At 33.4% G+C, this 20,308-nt stretch overlaps 1 protein-coding gene across 1 annotated transcript; it reads right to left on the reverse strand.

The window, feature by feature from the left end:
• Positions 1–337: 337 nt before the first annotated feature.
• Positions 338–5,949, reverse strand: LOC139518838 (DNA oxidative demethylase ALKBH2-like). The gene is made up of 6 exons (XM_071310499.1): positions 5,581–5,949; positions 2,950–3,092; positions 2,143–2,469; positions 1,514–1,729; positions 1,138–1,359; positions 338–359 (listed from the first exon to the last, which is right to left on the reverse strand). Exons 1-6 carry the CDS (start codon positions 5,842–5,844, stop codon positions 338–340), a joined length of 1,194 nt encoding a protein of 397 aa, XP_071166600.1. The 5' UTR covers positions 5,845–5,949.
• Positions 5,950–20,308: the final 14,359 nt, after the last annotated feature.

A 20,308-nucleotide genomic window follows, 5' to 3' on the forward strand; every position in this document is an offset into this window, starting at 1 on the left:
GAAATATCACCACACTTTTTAAAAAAAGAAATAGCGGATTTAGAAACTGTTGTTGACATATACGCAAAATTAGATGTTATTACAAGTGAAATGAAATTAATGGTTCAGAGAGCGACATTTTATTTTGTTCACCTAAATTCACAGTTGAACATGTTATCATTGGGTCATCTGTCGCCTAGTACCATCAATCCAACATCGTTTAGGTTTCTTCTTACAGAAATACAGTCTCAATTACCAGCATACCTGAAACTTCCAAAAGATCCAATTAAAGATCTTTGGGCTTATTATCAATTTTTAACATGTACTACTTTGATCTATGAGAGGAAAATTTTTGTTGTCATTTCTGTTTCACTTTTAGACTACAATAATAAATTTGAATCATAAAGTCCTGAAGTTAACAAGAACCCATGCAATTTCAATCTAGAATCAGAATATATTGACGTTAATCAAATATATATCAAAATGAAATAATACAATGAACTCATCCTTTAGTACTGTATCATGTGTATTGTGCTGTAAGTAGTCCAACATATCCAATTAATCGGAGTAATCTATGCATCACAACTCTGTTAATGAAAAAAGGAAGGAAAGTATTGAATGATTGTCAGACCCTAGTTAAACAATTTGCCGTCTTTTCTTAGGCAAAATATATCTCATCCGGATCATGGTTAGAAGACTTTTTTCTCGACTTTCGTTTTGGTCATGGTGTTGTCGGTTATTGTTTTGACTTAGAATTTTGAAAAGTCCCCTGATTCAGACGTCAAAAGTATTAATCAACCCCAAACGCCAAACATTAAACAAAAACTAAAGACATAAATTCATAAAATTGTGTTGAATGGAAAAAACAACCACATCGAAATCGTGAAGTTTTGAAGTCCGTATTGATTTCTTCAAGCGCCCATATAATAATAATAAAAACATGTATTTAAGAAATGTTAGTAAAATTACAAGGTTCAATAGAAAAAATTCCAATCTAATTGAATTCTCTACTGAATTTTCACTTTTGAGTATCGGAAAGAGTGTCTTTCATCATCAACTTAGCAAGAAATGTCCCGTTTAGCTAGTTGTGTCATTTTCCTAAACGTCATATTTATCCTAACGTTCATTAATCTTTTTCTTTGTGGTAATGAGTGATACCAAAACTTATTGGTAGGATTGTTCATCATAAGTAAACTTCCGTGTTGTAACTCTACTGAAATTGAATCAATTTTTCGTTTTGCATGTTTTCCCCTGGAGTCTGCATGTCTAAAAACAAAGTCACGTGGCTGTCCGAGTGACAGTGAGGCTATAGGATGTCCTGGTACCAAGTCCTCTTCATCGTCCCTGTGTTCTCCCATATGATCATGACCATCTTTGTATCTGAGATTCAATAAAATAAACATATTTTAGAAATAAACTAAACTTTGTTTTGAAAATATCCTCCCGTTTAGCTAGTTGTGTCATTTTCCTAAACGTCATATTTATCCTAACGTTCATTAATCTTTTTCTTTGTGGTAATGAGTGATACCAAAACTTATTGGTAGGATTGTTCATCATAAGTAAACTTCCGTGTTGTAACTCTACTGAAATTGAATCAATTTTTCGTTTTGCATGTTTTCCCCTGGAGTCTGCATGTCTAAAAACAAAGTCACGTGGCTGTCCGAGTGACAGTGAGGCTATAGGATGTCCTGGTACCAAGTCCTCTTCATCGTCCCTGTGTTCTCCCATATGATCATGACCATCTTTGTATCTGAGATTCAATAAAATAAACATATTTTAGAAATAAACTAAACTTTGTTTTGAAAATATCCTCCCGTTTAGCTAGTTGTGTCATTTTCCTAAACGTCATATTTATCCTAACGTTCATTAATCTTTTTCTTTGTGGTAATGAGTGATACCAAAACTTATTGGTAGGATTGTTCATCATAAGTAAACTTCCGTGTTGTAACTCTACTGAAATTGAATCAATTTTTCGTTTTGCATGTTTTCCCCTGGAGTCTGCATGTCTAAAAACAAAGTCACGTGGCTGTCCGAGTGACAGTGAGGCTATAGGATGTCCTGGTACCAAGTCCTCTTCATCGTCCCTGTGTTCTCCCATATGATCATGACCATCTTTGTATCTGAGATTCAATAAAATAAACATATTTTAGAAATAAACTAAACTTTGTTTTGAAAATATCCTCCCGTTTAGCTAGTTGTGTCATTTTCCTAAACGTCATATTTATCCTAACGTTCATTAATCTTTTTCTTTGTGGTAATGAGTGATACCAAAACTTATTGGTAGGATTGTTCATCATAAGTAAACTTCCGTGTTGTAACTCTACTGAAATTGAATCAATTTTTCGTTTTGCATGTTTTCCCCTGGAGTCTGCATGTCTAAAAACAAAGTCACGTGGCTGTCCGAGTGACAGTGAGGCTATAGGATGTCCTGGTACCAAGTCCTCTTCATCGTCCCTGTGTTCTCCCATATGATCATGACCATCTTTGTATCTGAGATTCAATAAAATAAACATATTTTAGAAATAAACTAAACTTTGTTTTGAAAATATCCTAAATAATATTACTAAATTTGACTGACTCAATCAAGAAAGTCGACCATAGGTTGATCTCTTAATCAAGTATTTTTCTGTTCAGATCTGTCTGATGTCCGGAAACATTTATTTGAATTTGATTATTTCAGAAACGTGTCATGCGATTAAAATACGTATCATGTATCTATTTGAATCTTTTAACACTTGTTTAATTGGTATCGGATTTATATTTATTCATCGATTAAGCCAAAAGCTCGCTTGTTTTATTTCCCATTTTTATGCCCCGCTTACGAAGGTTACTGTATACTTTCCCGTTTGTATTTTTATTTTTTTATTCGACGATAATTTATAGTGCCGTTTTTTGATAGTGCGGGGCGGAACGGCATGCAGTACGCTTTGGCACTTTGCTAAACTTAAGAGCAATGTGAGGAATATGTACCTGTTGATGAGAACGAAGTTGAATTCATGTTTTGTTACTTCACTTATTTTATCTCGGATATCTTTTAGAAATGGTATCCATGGTCGTGCAGGAACAATTGTGCTGGAAAACTTGTACGATAAACCAGCATCTCCATAAGCAACCTTAAATTATATAAAACAAAAACAAAACAACAAAAAACATATCAAAAATTTAAATACAGATTTTTTCGATCGTGAAAGATTTTTTTTCTAATTAAAGTGAAGAAAAGAAAGGAAAATACAAATAGGGCATATAAAACATAAGTACAATGAAAAAAACCCAGCCAACATCATGGAGAAAAAGACAAATCAAATCGAAAGAAATAATGCTGCAGTTTTCAAATCATTACACAGAAAACAAAAACTTTAGAGCAACAGGAACCCAACAAAATCGTGGATGAATCATCAGTTCTGTCAACAACAAAGGCATGGGATATCTGAATTTATGCCTCGTTCACACGTACGTTTAATTCGAATCGAATGCGAATCGAATTCGCTAATCACGTTCACACACTCTCTTTTTTTTTTAATTCAAATTGATTCGAATTAGCTAATTCGAATTATCCAATTCGCATTAGCAATTATACGCTTTTGTTAATACGAATTAAAAGTTAACGTCATTTGGACAGTTAAGCGAATTTGACACGCATTGTAATTCGAATTAGAACTGACGTTAGGATGTTAAACGTTTCGAAATTTCGAATTTCTTAAAAACAACATACCTCTTTATAAATACCAATGTATAAAGAAACATCACCCTTTTTCTAAAATGTTGGGTCTTCTTTGCAAGATGACAAATCGTAATAATATGGAACACATAACTTTTTCAGAATATTTTTTTCCATTTTCAGATTTTAAAGGTTAAAATTTACACGTTTTCCATAATGGACCTTTTATGCACTATATATACAGGATTAAAATGTAATAATAATTTTCCGTTGTATAAAATTGAATAGAAGTTTGTGAGTTTGTATTTTGACTGATAGTGGACTAATTTTGGAAGTTTCTGAACTGACTAGAAAGGGGTCACAGCTTGCAAAAGGCTATAGTGGCCTTCAATATGAGACGTTTCGTTTCTTTATGCGTTCAGTATATATACAGTCACATTCGTTCAAGTGAAATTAAGACAGTAATGCATTGAACATATTGTGTGATTTTTTTTTTATCTTATATGCACCGTTTTATTTTACAGGATAGAGAACAATAAAAACTAGAGGCTCTCAAGAGCCTGTGTCGCTCACCTGTTACTGTATTTACTGATGTCGGCCATCTTGGGTGGTAGGCGGGGTCATTGGACACTTTTTTTTTAAATAGATACCCTAGTAATGATTGTGGCCAAGTTTGGTTAAATTTTAAAATAGAAAAGAAGATTTTTGTACAAGTTACAAAAATGACAAAAGTTGTTCAATATTGACTATAAAGGACAATAACTCCTTAAGGGGTCCTCTAATAATTTTGATCATGTTGACTTATTTGTAGATCTTACTTTGCTGAACATTATTGCTGTTTACAGTTTATCTCTATCTATAATAGTATTCAAGATAATAACCAAAAACTGCAAAATTTCCTAAAAATTACCAATTTTAGGGCAGCAACCCAACAACGGGTTGTCAGATTCATTTGAAATTTTGAGAGGGGATAGATCTTATTTTGATGGACATTTAAATTTTGAAAGATTTGCCCTAAATGTCTTAGTTTCAAAGATATAAAGCAAAAACTGCATTTTACCACTATGTTCTAATTTTTTTTTGTAGGCGGGGTCATCGGACACATTTTTTAAACTATATATATACCACAATGATAATTGTGGCCAAATTTGGTTAAATTTGGCCCAGTAGTTTCAGAGAAGAAGATTTTTGTACAAGTTACAAAAAATGACGAAAAGTTGTTAAAAATTGACTATAAAGGACAATAACTCCTTAAGGGGTTGACTGACAATTTTGGTCATGTTGACTTATTTGTAGGTCTTACTTTGCTGAACATTATTGCTGTTTACAGTTTATCTCTATCTATAATAGTATTCAAGATAATAACCAAAAACTGCAAAATTTCCGTAAACATGGTAAAATAACCAATGCAGGGGCAGCAACCCAACAATAAGTTGTCCGATTAGTCTGAAAATTTCAGGGCAGATAGATCTTGACCTGATCATGCTGATCAACAATTTTACCCCCATGTCAGATTTGATCTAAATGCTTTGGTTTCAAAGATATAAGCCAAAATATACATTTTACCCCTGTGTTCTATTTTTAGCCATGGCGGCCATCTTGATTGGATGGCCAGGTCATCGGACACATTTTTTAAACTAGATACCCCAAGGATGATTTGGCCCAGTAGTTTCAGAGGAGAAGATTTTTGTAAAAGTTTACGGACGACGGACGACGGACGCCAAGTGAGGAGAAAAGCTCACTTGACCTTTCAGGTCAGGTAAGCTAAAAAAAGAGAAACAAAATAGGCCTATCTAGAATCAATACACATAAAGGTATATAGTGGAAACAAATTCTGAGACGAGTGCCTGTGAATCAACACTAAAGAATTATACCAGTAAACTACTACTTGAACAATGAGTGAAGAAATTATTATTGAATTATCTCCCATATCAGTGACATACCTGTTTTCGCGGAATATCATGCCATTTACCAAACACTTTCACCTTTGCTAACTGGCCTGTGTTGTATTCTAATAGTTCAGCACATTTGATTAGAAGTTCATCTGCCTCTTTCTTGCTATACAATATAATATAATCACAATCCAAATTCTCACCAGAAAGCTTTCGCCACTTCAATTTGTTTAGTTTCGCGAGTTTGTTTTTATCTTCGCTTTCTCTTTCACTTTCGTCCCTCTTACGTTTTGTCCGCAGAACGAATGCATCCATAAATATAAAGTTGGGAATTTATGAACAATATTTAAACGATAAAAACACCTTACATAACTGTCATAAGCTACAAAAGCATGTAAAGGTGGAAATCGAAAGTAGAAACACGGTTGTTTCCCTTTAAATGTTTTCTTAGCGCGAAAATTTGATCTTGAAAGTATAGGTCTCGAAGGTATCTAGCCTTTTAAGTCTAGATTTTTTTCGCACCAATTTAAAAGTCTTCACTGTGGTATTTATGGAACACCACAGCTGTCTTATGTAACACTCTAATGTTACGTTATGTTGTTTTATTATTAGTATTACTTGATAAAGTAAGAAGTACAGTACACGGTCTTCAGTTCTAATTATTGACTTTTAAGAACTTGGATGTTTGCTTGTATTTTTTCGAAATTTTTGTCAGATTTTCGGAATTCCCTGGTTTTATCTATTTGAATGCCTTAAAAATTTTGCCCATTGACCCCCATTTTTCTTTTTATAAATATTTTACGTGTATAATTATACGCCATATGTAAAAGTCTTATACAATCCTTATTATTTTTCAATAGTCTTTGAGCACTCAAACTTGTGAATGATAAAGCAAGAGAAATCAAGAGAGAACATTTTCTTGCCAAAATTTCAATGGCTTATATCTCGAAAACAAGTACATTTACCTATATTTTTTTTGCTCTGTTTGGTTCCTTTGAAAATCCCCAATCAATATATACAAGTGTTATGAAAAGCTTGTTTATTTTGAAACTGAGTAGCGTACCTCTTTAATATAAGACTCCAAATTATTAAGCAAATTGTTTCTCAATTTCCTATTCAAAAATTCACCAATACTGTATATTAAATAAAATGTTGAACAAACCTTTAAAAGGTAGATTTTACATCAACATTTAGATGACACAAATATATACGACTCATATATATTCGCATTTCACTATAATTTAATTTTGGATGCAACGCGTCTTGTGATTGACTGACGTTGTTTTGTTTATCAGCCCATATACATAATTTAGTCATGTGACCGTGACGTCAACAACGTTTTTTCATGGTTTACTCCGGTTTAAAATGGAATTTAGAATTAAATTATAAGAAATAACTGTAATATTTTTTCTGTCTTTTCGAAATAACATAAATAAAATGTGGTGCACACTGTTAAATAACCCGCTACGGGGGTTATTCAGTGTGTACCACATTTTTTATGTTATTTCGAATAGACTCAGTGTGCACCACATTTTTTATGTTATTTCGAATAGACAGAATAAAATATTACAGTCATTCCTTTAATAATTTTGTTTATTATTACTTTATATTTGGTTATTTACTGCACAGCTATAACAGAGTTTTTATGGACGTATTGCATTGCATATCCAAGGAATAACTGTATATTGAAAAGTTTGCAGCACATTTATTAATGATAATGATAAATGCTATTTGTAAATGAAAATTTCTCTTATTTCGTTTTTACATAGATTAGACCGTTGATTTTCCTTTTGGAAAATAAAAAGTTACAGTTTTAATACAGAATAAGGATCAAACATAATGGGTGCCCCTGTCATATTTTATCTATGAATGGCCGTTTTAAAGCAACCAAATGATGATTGTAGCCAAGTTTAATTCCAATGTGACCAGTAGTTTCAGAGGAGAAGAATTTTTTTAAAAAGGGAACGAACGACATACGACGACAACGACGACGACAGACGACGGACACCAATTGAACAGAATTGCTCATGTGACCCTTTGTGTCAGGTGAGCTAAACAAAAAATAAATATATATTTTTTGACATTGACCTTAAATACTTTGTTTTTAAATGTTCATGTTTTGATCTTTGACAATGGTGAATCTTATGCATTATCTTGTGAAAAAAACGGTTTCTATTTTTCCACAAATATTGAACTATTCAGCGTTGCAAATTAATGTGATTATTTTTTATTTATATATGTAGGATTCAAATCTATGGTAAATATGACGCCATGTCATCCCAAATATATGGCAGATTTTTTTTATACCTTTATCTATGGCAAGTTTTGTAATGTCCTAATCTATTGCGTATTTTTGTTGTTTCCAAATCTATTGCAAATGTAGAACAAGGTAGATATACAATGAATGACTTGTCTTAGATAAGTTGAAATGTACGGCAACGGGAGCATGTCTATAAACATTTGTGAAATAAAAATTCTACAATGGACAACCAAATTGTGATTTCAATCATATGAAGTGTAGAAGTGATATACCGTAATACAGAAATCCGGATTAAAATGACCTTTCCCGTAAAAAAGCATTTCTTAATACCTGTGCATGGTACCTGTTTAATCAATTTATTAAAACAACTAGAAAAATGGGAGTCCATTAACAAACAAGAAAGCAGTTATTTATAAAAAAAAAAATAAACAGTTTGACTTTTCACATAATATTTATTTTAGCGTTAATCAATCTTTTTTAACGGGTGACGATTTCATTCAAGGTAGTATCCTGTAATTTCATTTTCTCACTTTGAATACTTTGCCAGTCGTAGAATCTAAAATATTTACTACAAATCCTTTCCAAAAATATCCACTACAATAAACATCGCGGGATTCAGAAGGTACATCACATAACTATTGTCCCTCCTATGGATAAAAGATCACATCTTCCTTAAAAACATCAGCAAATTGTTCCAGAGGGAAAACGGAAATGATTTTCTGAGTATTGTAAACACGGGACTTCAGGAATGTTCAAGAGAGCCAACAACTTTGCCGAAATCGGCGACGACTTACATGGCGTTATTATTACTGTGACGTTATATTCTACTCTTTTTCCCGGAAAATTAGGTATTTCCTAAACCTGCCATAGATTTGGAGAAAACAAAAATCTGCCATAGATTTGATTTGTTTGACGTTTGTGACATCATATTTAACATAGATTAGGAATCTGCCATAGATTTGGAACCCGCCATAGATTTGAGTCCTACAAATATAATATGAATATACAATAAATTGATTATCGTTTTCGGAGGTTACAAACGTAACAATAAGGAAACATAGGCTATATATAGTTTACTGATGAGTCTTTTGTAGACGAAACGCGCGTCTGGCGTATATACAAAATTTAGTCCTGGTATCTATGATTACGGAATTCAACAGTCTCTTCTCCTATGTCTTCAAATTTGTATAAGCGAGTGTTATGTTCCTAATTTCTTTTTCTAAACCTTCAACACCAATATCAGTCTTGTTCAATTGTGTCAATAACCTGGATAACGAATATCTCAATGCATCTGGGAAAAAAATCGGATTTAACAAAACCTGGAAGAAGATATTGTTTATTTTTGTAGATTATATTTTACATTTGTACCTCTACAAACCCCTACATCACACGTGACTGTTTGACACTTGGTATACCGCATTTCAATTTCAGTTAATTCTTGACAACTTATGTTGAAAGGACACGGCTTGAAATTTTTATATGAGGTAGACAATGTCAAAGAGCATGTTGGTTCAACATTGTTCATCTGATCCAAATCTATCAGTTTTTTACCATTCATCATTTTAAAATGTTCGGGCTTGATGTCGAAATCTGCCAAAGATCCTAGAGGTGAATAATGCAGGTAGGACAACAAACTAGCAAGGTCAGCAGCATGATCCGCCTCTCTGCAATTGTAAGATTCAATGCATTTAGGGTAAGACCCATACCATATTCGTAAACAACAGAGACATCTCCAAAATAGGAAGATTGTTCGTAACCGGCTTCACCTTTAGTATGTCGAAAGCAGTATCCTAACACTTAAACGAGCGCGGGATGGTCCAATTGATCACTCATCAGTAGATTTTTCAAAAACATGTTCAATCTAAAGTCTTGATCTCCTGATCCTGGTTTAGTATGGTGTACCATTTGGTTCAAAAGGTATTTTTGTCGGTTAACCGCTATTTATATACCGGTTAACCGCTATTTTTATCGGTTAATCGCTATTTTTATCGATTAACCGCTATTTATATGTCGGTTAACCGCTAATTTTATCGGTTAACCGCTATTTATACCGATTAATCGCTATTAATATGTCGGTTAACCGCTATTTTTATCGGTTAACCGCTATTTTATCGGTTAACCGCTATTTATTAGTGTTAATAACTTCTAATTTATCGTCTATGCACAAAACAAATAATTATTAAAAATAAGTAAGTGATTGATGGAGGAGGTTTATCCCTTAACTTGTTAACACAGTAATTTTAATTGCTTACTCCTCCCATTTTGGTCAATTAAAATTACTTGAAGAACGCCCACATGTTCCGAGCGTTGATCATGAGCACGTGGCAATATTATAGCACATTACACTATATCGCACGTCAGTAATCTTTATTTTATTTATAACAAAACGGATTGTTTTGCATGAATTAATCACCAAAAAATGGATTCATTTACTTATCAGCTTCCCCTCTTCTCCCACCCTACCTCCTTTTTATATTTACGCCGATCAACATAACCACACGGTAGAAAATACTAGACTTCTTTGTTACTTAATTAAATTCTCATCAATAAAATGACCTTTAGCTGTCATATATCACCATTTCAAAACCAAATTCAACTAAATTGTTGAATTAAACAGCTTTGCATAAAGTTTAACCTATAGAAACCATATATATCCCGAATTTTTCGTGTATAATTTGTTATGCCAATTCATAGACAATGTTTAAATCTTTAAGAGACAGATGCCGAATCACTATAACGACCGAAAAAAAAATCCCTAGGACAGTGTGAAAACCTTAACACATTAGCACATTTACCCTAAAGTTTTAATGCAAATTAATTGACTAAATTTGTGGCTAAATTATATCATCTTATTATTATTTTGCATTAATTTTTTATCCCTCATTTTTTTGCCAAGCAACATCAAAAGAGCTCAACATATGCATAAATGTTCGTGATAGTCGGGCTCGATGATGTTAAAATTGGCTTTGAGAGTATTTTCATAGATTGAAATGATTTCCGTGTACATATTTTATTATCATGCATAAAACGATGCATCCAATGTCGTCTGATAGGACCCGACACTGTTTTAGTATGTCGGCAGCTATAGCTTGGGTTTGTCCTCTAGCTTAGACTTGATTATAACTAAATATAAAAAAAAATCATTTACCAGTACATGTTAAATCAGTCATAAATCTATAAATGATTCATCAATATCATGACAGATATGCCATCATTAGGGGTACAACTATCAATTGTTTGTTTTAAAAGTCTTGATCTATAGTTCGCACTTTTGTGATTGCTCTACATAACTAATGGTTTAACATTTAACACTTGTCCTCGTCAGACTGCAATAAGTTTATGCGAATATTTCATGATACTTTATATTTTGCTATTAAAAAATAATGAATATATTCTTTCTTGTTTAAGTTTCTGTGCTGCAATATTTCAGTAGAATCAGTAAATAATAATAATACATATATATAATGCTCGTGAGAGTCGGGCTCGATGATGTTAAAATTGGCTTTGAGAGTATTTAAAACAAACAATTGATAGTTGTACCCCTACAGACTGTAAACTAGTGTCAAACTATATATTCAATATTTCAAAAATCAGAACTCAGTTACTTTCTCATTGTGATATTTAAATAATCTTGTTTTAAAATGTTCTTGAAGTATTAATCTCATATCTTCTATATTAGCGCAAATTATAGATATTAATTGACAGTGCTTCGTAAGCCTTTGAAGGCTGGCTGATTGACGTTGTATTAATGTATGTAAAATAATTGTTATATCAGGTTGCACTATAAATAAAATTATATATATATATATATATATGTTTTGTAATTATACTAGTTTCGTCGTTTTTGACGTTATCATAACCACTTATACTAATCTAAAATTTGTTAGATTTGTATTAATTTTAATGGTCACCTGTTGTTTCTGTATCAGTCGCTTCATCTTTAATAAACCCTTGGAATACATGCTGTGATGGACAGCTATTGTGATTCAGATTGATAACATTTGTTTCTTTTAAATGTATTTCAAGGTCAAGAATGCCATATGTTGTAAATCTTAAACCTTTAGTTACAATAACACCTATGAATAGTTTGACCAGACGATGCTGATCTGATGCTCCATTATATATCATAAATCCATAACCCTGAATTTTCCGTGACGTTTCGTTTTCAGCAGAAACTATCTTATTCATTATTTCAAACATATAAAAATTTGCCACAGATTTCAGGTTAAAAGACTGCCGTCAATTATCGGACCTAGTACATTTATTGTGGTTTTTTATTTTCATTTTTTAATATATATTTTTTCCAATAAATTCAAACAAAAAGTAATCTATAATGAGTTTCAGTCAACAGATGTATTTTATTACATTGACCGTTTGAACATCGACTTTGAATAAGTCAGTTTGGATTTTATAATTTTATATGGAGCCCAGGGCCGTAACTACATGGTCTGATGTTGGAAATAAATTTTAAAAAGCTGAAACAAAAGCTTTTCTTCAGATCATATTGTTTTCACGGCGAGTGTCTTGCAAAAATCAGTTGATTTCTCTTCACTTTTTGATGTTGCCCCTGTATATTTTTCGTGATCCATCTTTATAATCAGTGTTAAAGGTCTATTATTGTAGTTATGTGTCTTATCTGTACCCGGGTTTGATTTTTGTTCATTTATTGTCCTACTTTTTGACTAAATTCTAAGTGTTGATTTTCTTTTGCAAATCTAGTAAATTTTTTTAACTTGGGAGTTTTCTTATACCGAAGGACCTTTTGTCTAATTAAAAAAACTACATGAAATTGTTAGAATATTATCGAAATTAGAGCTACGATGACGGGTGAACGGTTGTGTGGTTTGACAATGCTGCATGTCCACCGATGTCCAGATATTGTGCGAGAAAATATTTTAAGAAAATACGATGCTACTGAACACAGAAAAATTTGGCCTTTTTTTTTTATAGATATAACTAGATAGCTGACATGCGTTAAATTAACACGAGGCCACCAATCTCCCGGTATTAAGTCAATTAAAAAAAAAACATCAATGTATTGCCATATGACCTTTAACATTGAAGGACTAAACTTGCATTAAGTCGTGCGAATATCAATCTTTTTATGCCATATGTAGATCTTATTTGAGTTGTTGGGTTACTGCGTGTTGATGTTTAAATCCAAAATCATTATTCTTTACTTCTTAAAAAATCAAACAAACTTTAGTTAATCGCATGAATTCACCGTTACAACGTACGGCCATGGTTACAAGTAGAATATAAAATGAATGAAGTGGTTATATCGCGCATTAAATTACATACAATCAATATTTCAAAAATATAGTCTCATCATTTTATGCCATTTATATCAATACAATATGCATTAAAATCTTTTATCTTGAATAATGCAGATAGGTGAAATTAAACAAATATCTGGAATTAAGAATTGATACTAGTACTCTAAATCCGAAGAGTATAAGTACAGAAGCGTATTAGCGCCACACATTTTTATTTTTTGTTTTTCTTCCTATCTTATCGTTATAACACAAACCTTTGCGAAATAACACAAACATGTGTGTTATAACACAAAGTGATCTTTGCGATATAACGCAAATCTTTGCGAAATAACGCAAACCTTTGCAATACAACGCTAACCTTTGCGTTATATCGCAAATATCTTGATTGCAATCATTCATTAAGTTTTGTATAAATGTCCGTCTGTCATTCATTTCGGTTGTAATTTACTAGTTACTGTAGATAAAAAAAAAGATACATACAAGGCCAAATCATTATAATAAATATGCATAGGAATAATGGAATACTTGAAGTACAATTATACATAAATTAAGATTGATTTGTGCATCAGAAAAGTATATAATTTAACAAGAAAATAGATGTAGTATAGTATATAGGAAAGATCAAGAATAATGTCTTACAATTGTGAAACTTCATAGTCAAATACACAAAATGATATTTTTGCTTTAATTGCCTCAATTTTCTTGGTATACTAGTAGTAACATGGATATCGTTTTGGGGGACCTTTATATAGTTTGCTGTTCGGTGTGAGCCAATGCTCCGTGTTGAAGACCGTACTTTGTCCTATGATGGTTTACTTTAACGAATAGTGACTTAGATGGAGAGTTTTCTCATTGGCACTACTACCACATCTTCTTATATTTTCTACTCATTATTATTCAATGATATGTTCTAATTATTCAAGCATTTTACTTTGCAATGACTACAAAGGTGATAAATTTTAATATATTCAGGCTCCTGCATTAATAACTGCTGTTTCTTTTAAATCTTTAATAAGATTATATTAAAAACAAATGTTTGCGTTATTTCGCAAAGCTTTGCGTTAAACGCAAAGATATGAAAAATAATTAAAAAAAATGTGTGGCGCTAACACGCTTCCGTATATTAGTTTAAGTATAAGCTAAAATAATTGATAGGTAATGGATTTCCTTTTTGAGATATTTTTTTTCGCGGGAATTGGCTGACTTGGACTTTTACCTTATTTAGCATAGGCAATATTTGGCTCTCAATCGTGAGAGAAGGAATCTAGAATCAGCTTGAATTTGGTTAATGACCTTTTATGAGATATTGGTTGATTGATTGTTGGTTGCTAGGCGTTCAATGGCAAATATGTCATGCATATTCAGGACGAGAAAAAATAAAAAATAAATGCATAGGTAGGTTCTGTAATAGAGCATCTGGGATTAAGGTCAGATAAATTAAGACAACCAAGGAAATGAGGGTATATTGGATAGGGACAGACATTTAGCCATGCGGACTCAGCATGGAGTTGTTGCAAGGAATCTTAATTTTCAAAGAGCGTGGCACTCTCTTTACACACATGACATCGGATTGGGTGTCTCCATTCTGACCAGATGTTGCTGCACATTTGTACATCCCGCACAGCCAAACGGATGACCCTATTTGACGAGGGTTTTAATACTGGTCCCCAGTTACCCTTGTGGATATGATAAATTGAAGTCTTATATGCAATGAAAAGAGGATAATACATGTATGGGGGAAACATGTTACCCTGTATTGTAAAAAAAACAAACCACAAGGAGTCCGAAAAGTTGACACAAATTCCTAAACCTGAGATGAATACATGCTTACATGTATTCCTCTGTTTCTAATTTCCGTACCATATTCCTTTTTTGCTTTAAAAAAACCCACCCATTTTCAAGTTGGTTACTTACTAGTAATCCTCATTCCTTATTCGTTACATTACACGCTTATATTGTAATTTCACCTCTAAGAATCCATAGCTAACACCTGGGGTTTAAGTCATAAAACTTTGCTCAGTGTTCGGAGCACACAAATTATGCTCGAAACATGAAATCTAGCATTTTGATTGGTTGATTTTGGAGTATGAGTACAACAAATTTATTCGAAAGTTTTATGACTTCAAGGCCAGAGACAGAGTATACCACAGTCATTACAAGCGAATAAGGAATGAAAGGTAACAGTGTATCAGTCGAGCGCCGAAACCAGTGTGTACACACTAATAGGGTTACTTCACATAAAAGAACCCATAGCTAACACCAGAGACAAGAATAAAATCGGAATTAAATGGAACGTAAAACACACGTATTACAAACGAATAAGGAACGAATAAGTAACTGAGTATCAGTCGAGCGCTCAAACTGGTTCATACGACTTAATGGGGTGATTTCACCCCGAAGAACTCATAGCTACATGTAACACCAGAGACAAGAAAACAATTGTAAAGATTTGTTTAAAAGGTACAACGTATTACACACGCATTACAAGCGAATAAGAAACTAATAGGTAAAAGGGTATCAGTTGAGCGCTGACACGGGTACATACGCGCTAATAATGTTATTTTACTTCTAAGTACCCATAAGTTACACTAAATTTCTATACTAAAGACAAGAAATTTGTTTACAACAATTTATTTGAAAAGTGCAAAGTATAACACACGTATTACAAGTGAATAGTAGACGACGAAAAAGTAACCGGGTATCAGTCGAGCGCTGAAACGTGTATATTATATACACGCTAATAGGGTTATTTCACCTTTTAGAACTCATAGCAAACACCAGAGACATGAACAAAAATGAAAAGATAAAATTGAGAATGCATGAGAATGCATATGTCAGGCAAAAAGACAACAACCCGACCAAAGGGCAGATAACATCCGAAGGCCACCAATGGGTTTTCAACACAGCGAGAAAATCCCGCACCCGGAGGTGATCATCAGCTGGCCCCTAAATAAAATTGTGTACTAGTTCAGTGAAAATGGACGGTCACACATAACTCTAAAAGTAAACATATACAAGTACTAAATAAAACTAGATACCCTAAGGAACATTTAGTTAAAGTTTGAAGGTATTTGGCCCTTTAGTTTCAGAGGAGAAGATTTTTTTAATAGTTAACCACGACAGACGACGGACGACGACGGACGCAAAGTAAAGGCATAATCTAAGATGGGGGCCCTTCGGGCCCCGTTGAGCTTAAAATACACACACTGACAAAATCAAGCTCATGACTTGAGACAGGCGCAAAAATACGGAGTTGTCAAACCAAGAATTTATTTAAAAGGTGCAACGTATAACAAGCGAATAAGGAATGAATAAGAAACAGGGCAAAGTCGAGCGCTGAAGCGGGTACATACGCGCTTATAGGGTTATTTCACCTATAAGAACCCATATAGCTAGCACCAGAGACCAGAAAAATCAGAATGATTCTTTTTAAAGGTGCAACATATAACACACGTATTTTAAGCAAAAAAGGAAATAATAAGTAACAGGGTATCAGTCGACCGCTGAAACGATTACGGGATCCCGCTTACATGTTTAACCCCGCCACATTCTACACGCACGCTACTGGTGTTACTTTGGTAAAATCACGGACAAGACACATTCATCTTCTTAATTTTTAAACATAAAAGTTGATATTATAAAGTGTTGTATATCATTTTAAAGCTTTTAAACTCTTCTTTCAGATTATTGCAATTTTGTGTATGTAACAGACCATTTTCATTAATCAAAACTCAATAAAACCTTTATTTTGCAATATAATTTCCTTGTCCCGCGTTACACTTTTAGTTTTGTGAAATTCTGAATACCGTAAAAACATATAAATTTTATTACCAAACGATATAAAAGTTTATCTAGAACAAGCAATTCATAATTGGGCGTTGACGTAATGTTGATTTTTTTCTCTCGAAAAGACGGAAATATAAAAAAAGGGCATCAAGATGATACAAATTATGTGTCCCATGCACAAAAGGTTGTCATAATTTTTGTTAAATTGTCCAAAAAAAGGGAATTCCAGAGCAATCCCCGTGTCGAAAGTAAATAATTCTTATACTAGTATTTTGTACAAAGATCACACTTTCGCCTCCTGCAATAATCAGGAATTTAAAAAATGAATTCTTATTTTTCGAGTTGAATAGCAATGTCCGACATTTTGTCCCCTTCAAACCAAATTAAACGTAGGGTTACGTTTTCTGTTTTTTTCATGATGTTTATTCAATATAGTGCCATTCGCTACATAAAAAATCTTATAATGGATAAAAGTACAAAAAATTATCTCTATTTTGGTATTAAATTCCCATAAATTAAATCTAATATACGAGATATCAGATAAAACTAAAATGTCCGATACAATGTCCCCACCTACGATTTGACGTTATTTAATAAAATATACTTCTAACGTTCCGTCTAATTGTCATTATTGCGGTTTTCACATACGATTTGGAATACGTCTATTTTATTTTGTTGCTTAATAAGAAAACTTAAAATTAATGTTTTATGTTGAAGCTCTACCGATTCATAGAGAAGGGGTTGGGAGAGATTTTCTCGCGGAACTGAAGTGTTTTCCGGACTATAATAGTCGGATCCGCTATAATACAAATAAAAAGAAAAAAAAAACAGCAATGATAACTGTTCCCGCTAATTCCCTTGCATATATTTGTGCAGAACTGAAATGCTAGATATGCCGTAGTCCTTTCGCCTTGACATTCTGGAGTGCAAAGATGAGTGCATTTGCAGTGCATAGTTAAAAAAGTAATCGACTGCCTTTATAATTAAAATGTATATAAAACAAATGGTTTCAATTCAAGTTACTTTTTTATTTTTAATTTGTTAATAAAACTAAAGCTTAACATCTTTTATCTAAGAAAAAACAATTAATCCTTTCTTAGGAAAAAAAATCAATCCTTTAAAATTTATTGTAAAAAAGCAACTGAACAACATGCATTCCAACGTTTTTATTTTGGCTTACGTCTTTGAGTGTGTAACGTTAGGTGACACCAGTATCGTGCGACGTTTCTGTATGTATGTGTCTGTCCCAAGCCAGGAGCCTGTAATTCAGTAGTTGTCGTTTTTTGATGTGTTACATATTTGTTTTTCTTTCATTTTTGTACATAAATTAGGCAGTTAAGCCTCGGTCACACCTTACCGGATGGCACTAACGGACGCCTAGCGGATGAAAATAAAAGTTGTCCGTTGACAAAATTGTTATCCGTTGGGAGTCCGTTGATGTACTGACCGAATAAAACGGACGTTTAACGAATGCATAACGGACATGCAACGGATATGCAACGTACGAGAAACGGAAACGTACCGGACAGAACGGATGTCGAACGTACACCCAACGGACGAGTGCCGCATAAAACGGACACCTAACGGAAGCGTACCGGATAAAGCAGATGAACAAGATATACGGAAAAATTAAAGACGACAATAATAATACATGTAAATCGCATAAATATTCAAAATGTTTCTGTGTAACTGGTTTTGGTTTGTTCTTCAAAATGCCACCAGAGGGCAGTGTCTTGCCTGAATAAGAGCTGATTGATTGTGAAGACGTGCCTTTACTCTAAGATCGATTATGAATAATAAGAATTCACGAACCTAAAGAAATCTGACATACCAATAATTGCCATTTCTGACGCGAAATTTTCAATTGGCATTTATCCGTTTCAGATCCGTTCACCATCCGTTTTATCCGTTATATACGTCCGGTAGGAGTCCGTTTCTCATTCGTTTTACATCCGTTGGTGAATTTATCTTCCAGACCTCCAACGGACGTATGACGGACACGTAACGGATACAAAAATGAAACGAAACGGACAAGTACCGTACAAAACGGACGGCTAACGGACGTTCAACGGACATTTTATCCGTTGGACGTCAGTTCAAAGTTTTGAACATGCTCAAAATTTTCCACAGAACGGACGTCGACGGATCAAACGTACGCTTAACGGACATGCAAACGATATGGACGGACGTCTAACGGATAAGAACGGACGTCTAACGGACATGAACGGATTGAAAAAAAGTTATCCGTTAGGCGTCCGTTCGAGCTATCCGGTAAGATGTGACCGAGGCTTTAGTTTTTCTCGTTTAAACTTTATTACATATGTCATTTCGGGGGCTTTTATAGCTGACTATGCGGTATGGCTTTGCTCATTGTTCAAGACCGTACAGTGACCTATAGTTGTTAATTTCTGTGTCATTTGGGCTCTTGTGGAAAGTTGTCTCATTGGCAATTATACCACATCTTCTTTTTTAATATGCGCTAATAGGGTTATTTCACCTCCAAGAATCTATTGCTACATGTAACACAAGTGACAAAGAAAAAAAGTAACCGTTTTTTAAAAGGTGCAACGTTTAACACATGTTACAAGCGAATAAGTAACAGGGAATCAGTCAAGCGCTGAAATGGGTACCTTCGCGCTTAAAGTAATTTCACCTATTATGATCTATTATATACAAACCAAGAAATTTTACCAGTGATATTAAGAAAGTAAAGCACGTAAATTGTAGACATATAATGAGTAACAAATAAGGACTAATGAATAGGTAATGAATAAGGAATAAAGAATAAGTGACGAATAGGTATCGAATAAAGAATAAGTTACGAATAAGGAATAAGGAATAGTAACCAACTTGACGACCCTCATTTTGAGTACTATTTTACTTCAAATTCAGCATTTAACATTACATACGTAATTTTTGGAGAGCAATATTAAAAACGTCTAGTGTTTCTTTGTTTAGATTGTAATGGAGCTGATTTGAATCAATATTTTTTTTAGTTTTTTGTCGAGCCTGCGACTTTTGTCGCAGAAGCTCGACATAGGGATAGTGATCCGGCGGCGGCGGCGTCGGTGTTAGCTCACTTCTTAAAAGCTTTATATTTTAGAAGGTGGGATACCTGGATGCTTCATACTTTGTATATGGATGCCTCATGTTACGAAGTTTCCGTCAGTCACATGTCCAATGTCCTTGACCTCATTTTCATGGTTCAGTGACTACTTCAAAAAAAAGTTAAGATTTTTTGTAATGTTAAATTCTCTCTTATTATAAGTAATAGGATAACTATATTTGGTATGTGCGTACCTTGCAAGGTCCTCTTGCCCGTCAGACAGTTTTCACTTGACCTCGACCTCATTTCATGGATCAGTGAACAAGGTTAAGTTTTGGTGGTCAAGTCCATATCTGAGATACTATAAGCAATAGGTCTAGTGTATTCGGTGTATGGAAGCACTGTAAGGTG

The sequence above is a fragment of the Mytilus edulis genome, chromosome 1 (assembly GCF_963676685.1).
Source record: "Mytilus edulis chromosome 1, xbMytEdul2.2, whole genome shotgun sequence".
Classification (NCBI taxonomy): domain Eukaryota; kingdom Metazoa; phylum Mollusca; class Bivalvia; order Mytilida; family Mytilidae; genus Mytilus; species Mytilus edulis.

Coding starts and splice junctions, on each gene's coding strand:
- LOC139518838 (XM_071310499.1), bottom strand. CDS start 5,844: ATGGATGCATTCGTTCTGCGGACAAAACGTAAGAGGGACGAAAGTGAA. Junction 1,360..1,513: donor ATGAACAATCCTACCAATAA/GTTTTGGTATCA, acceptor ATTGAATCTCAG/ATACAAAGATGGTCATGATC. Junction 360..1,137: donor AATCCTACCAATAAGTTTTG/GTATCACTCATT, acceptor TTATTATTGTAG/TCTAAAAGTGAAACAGAAAT.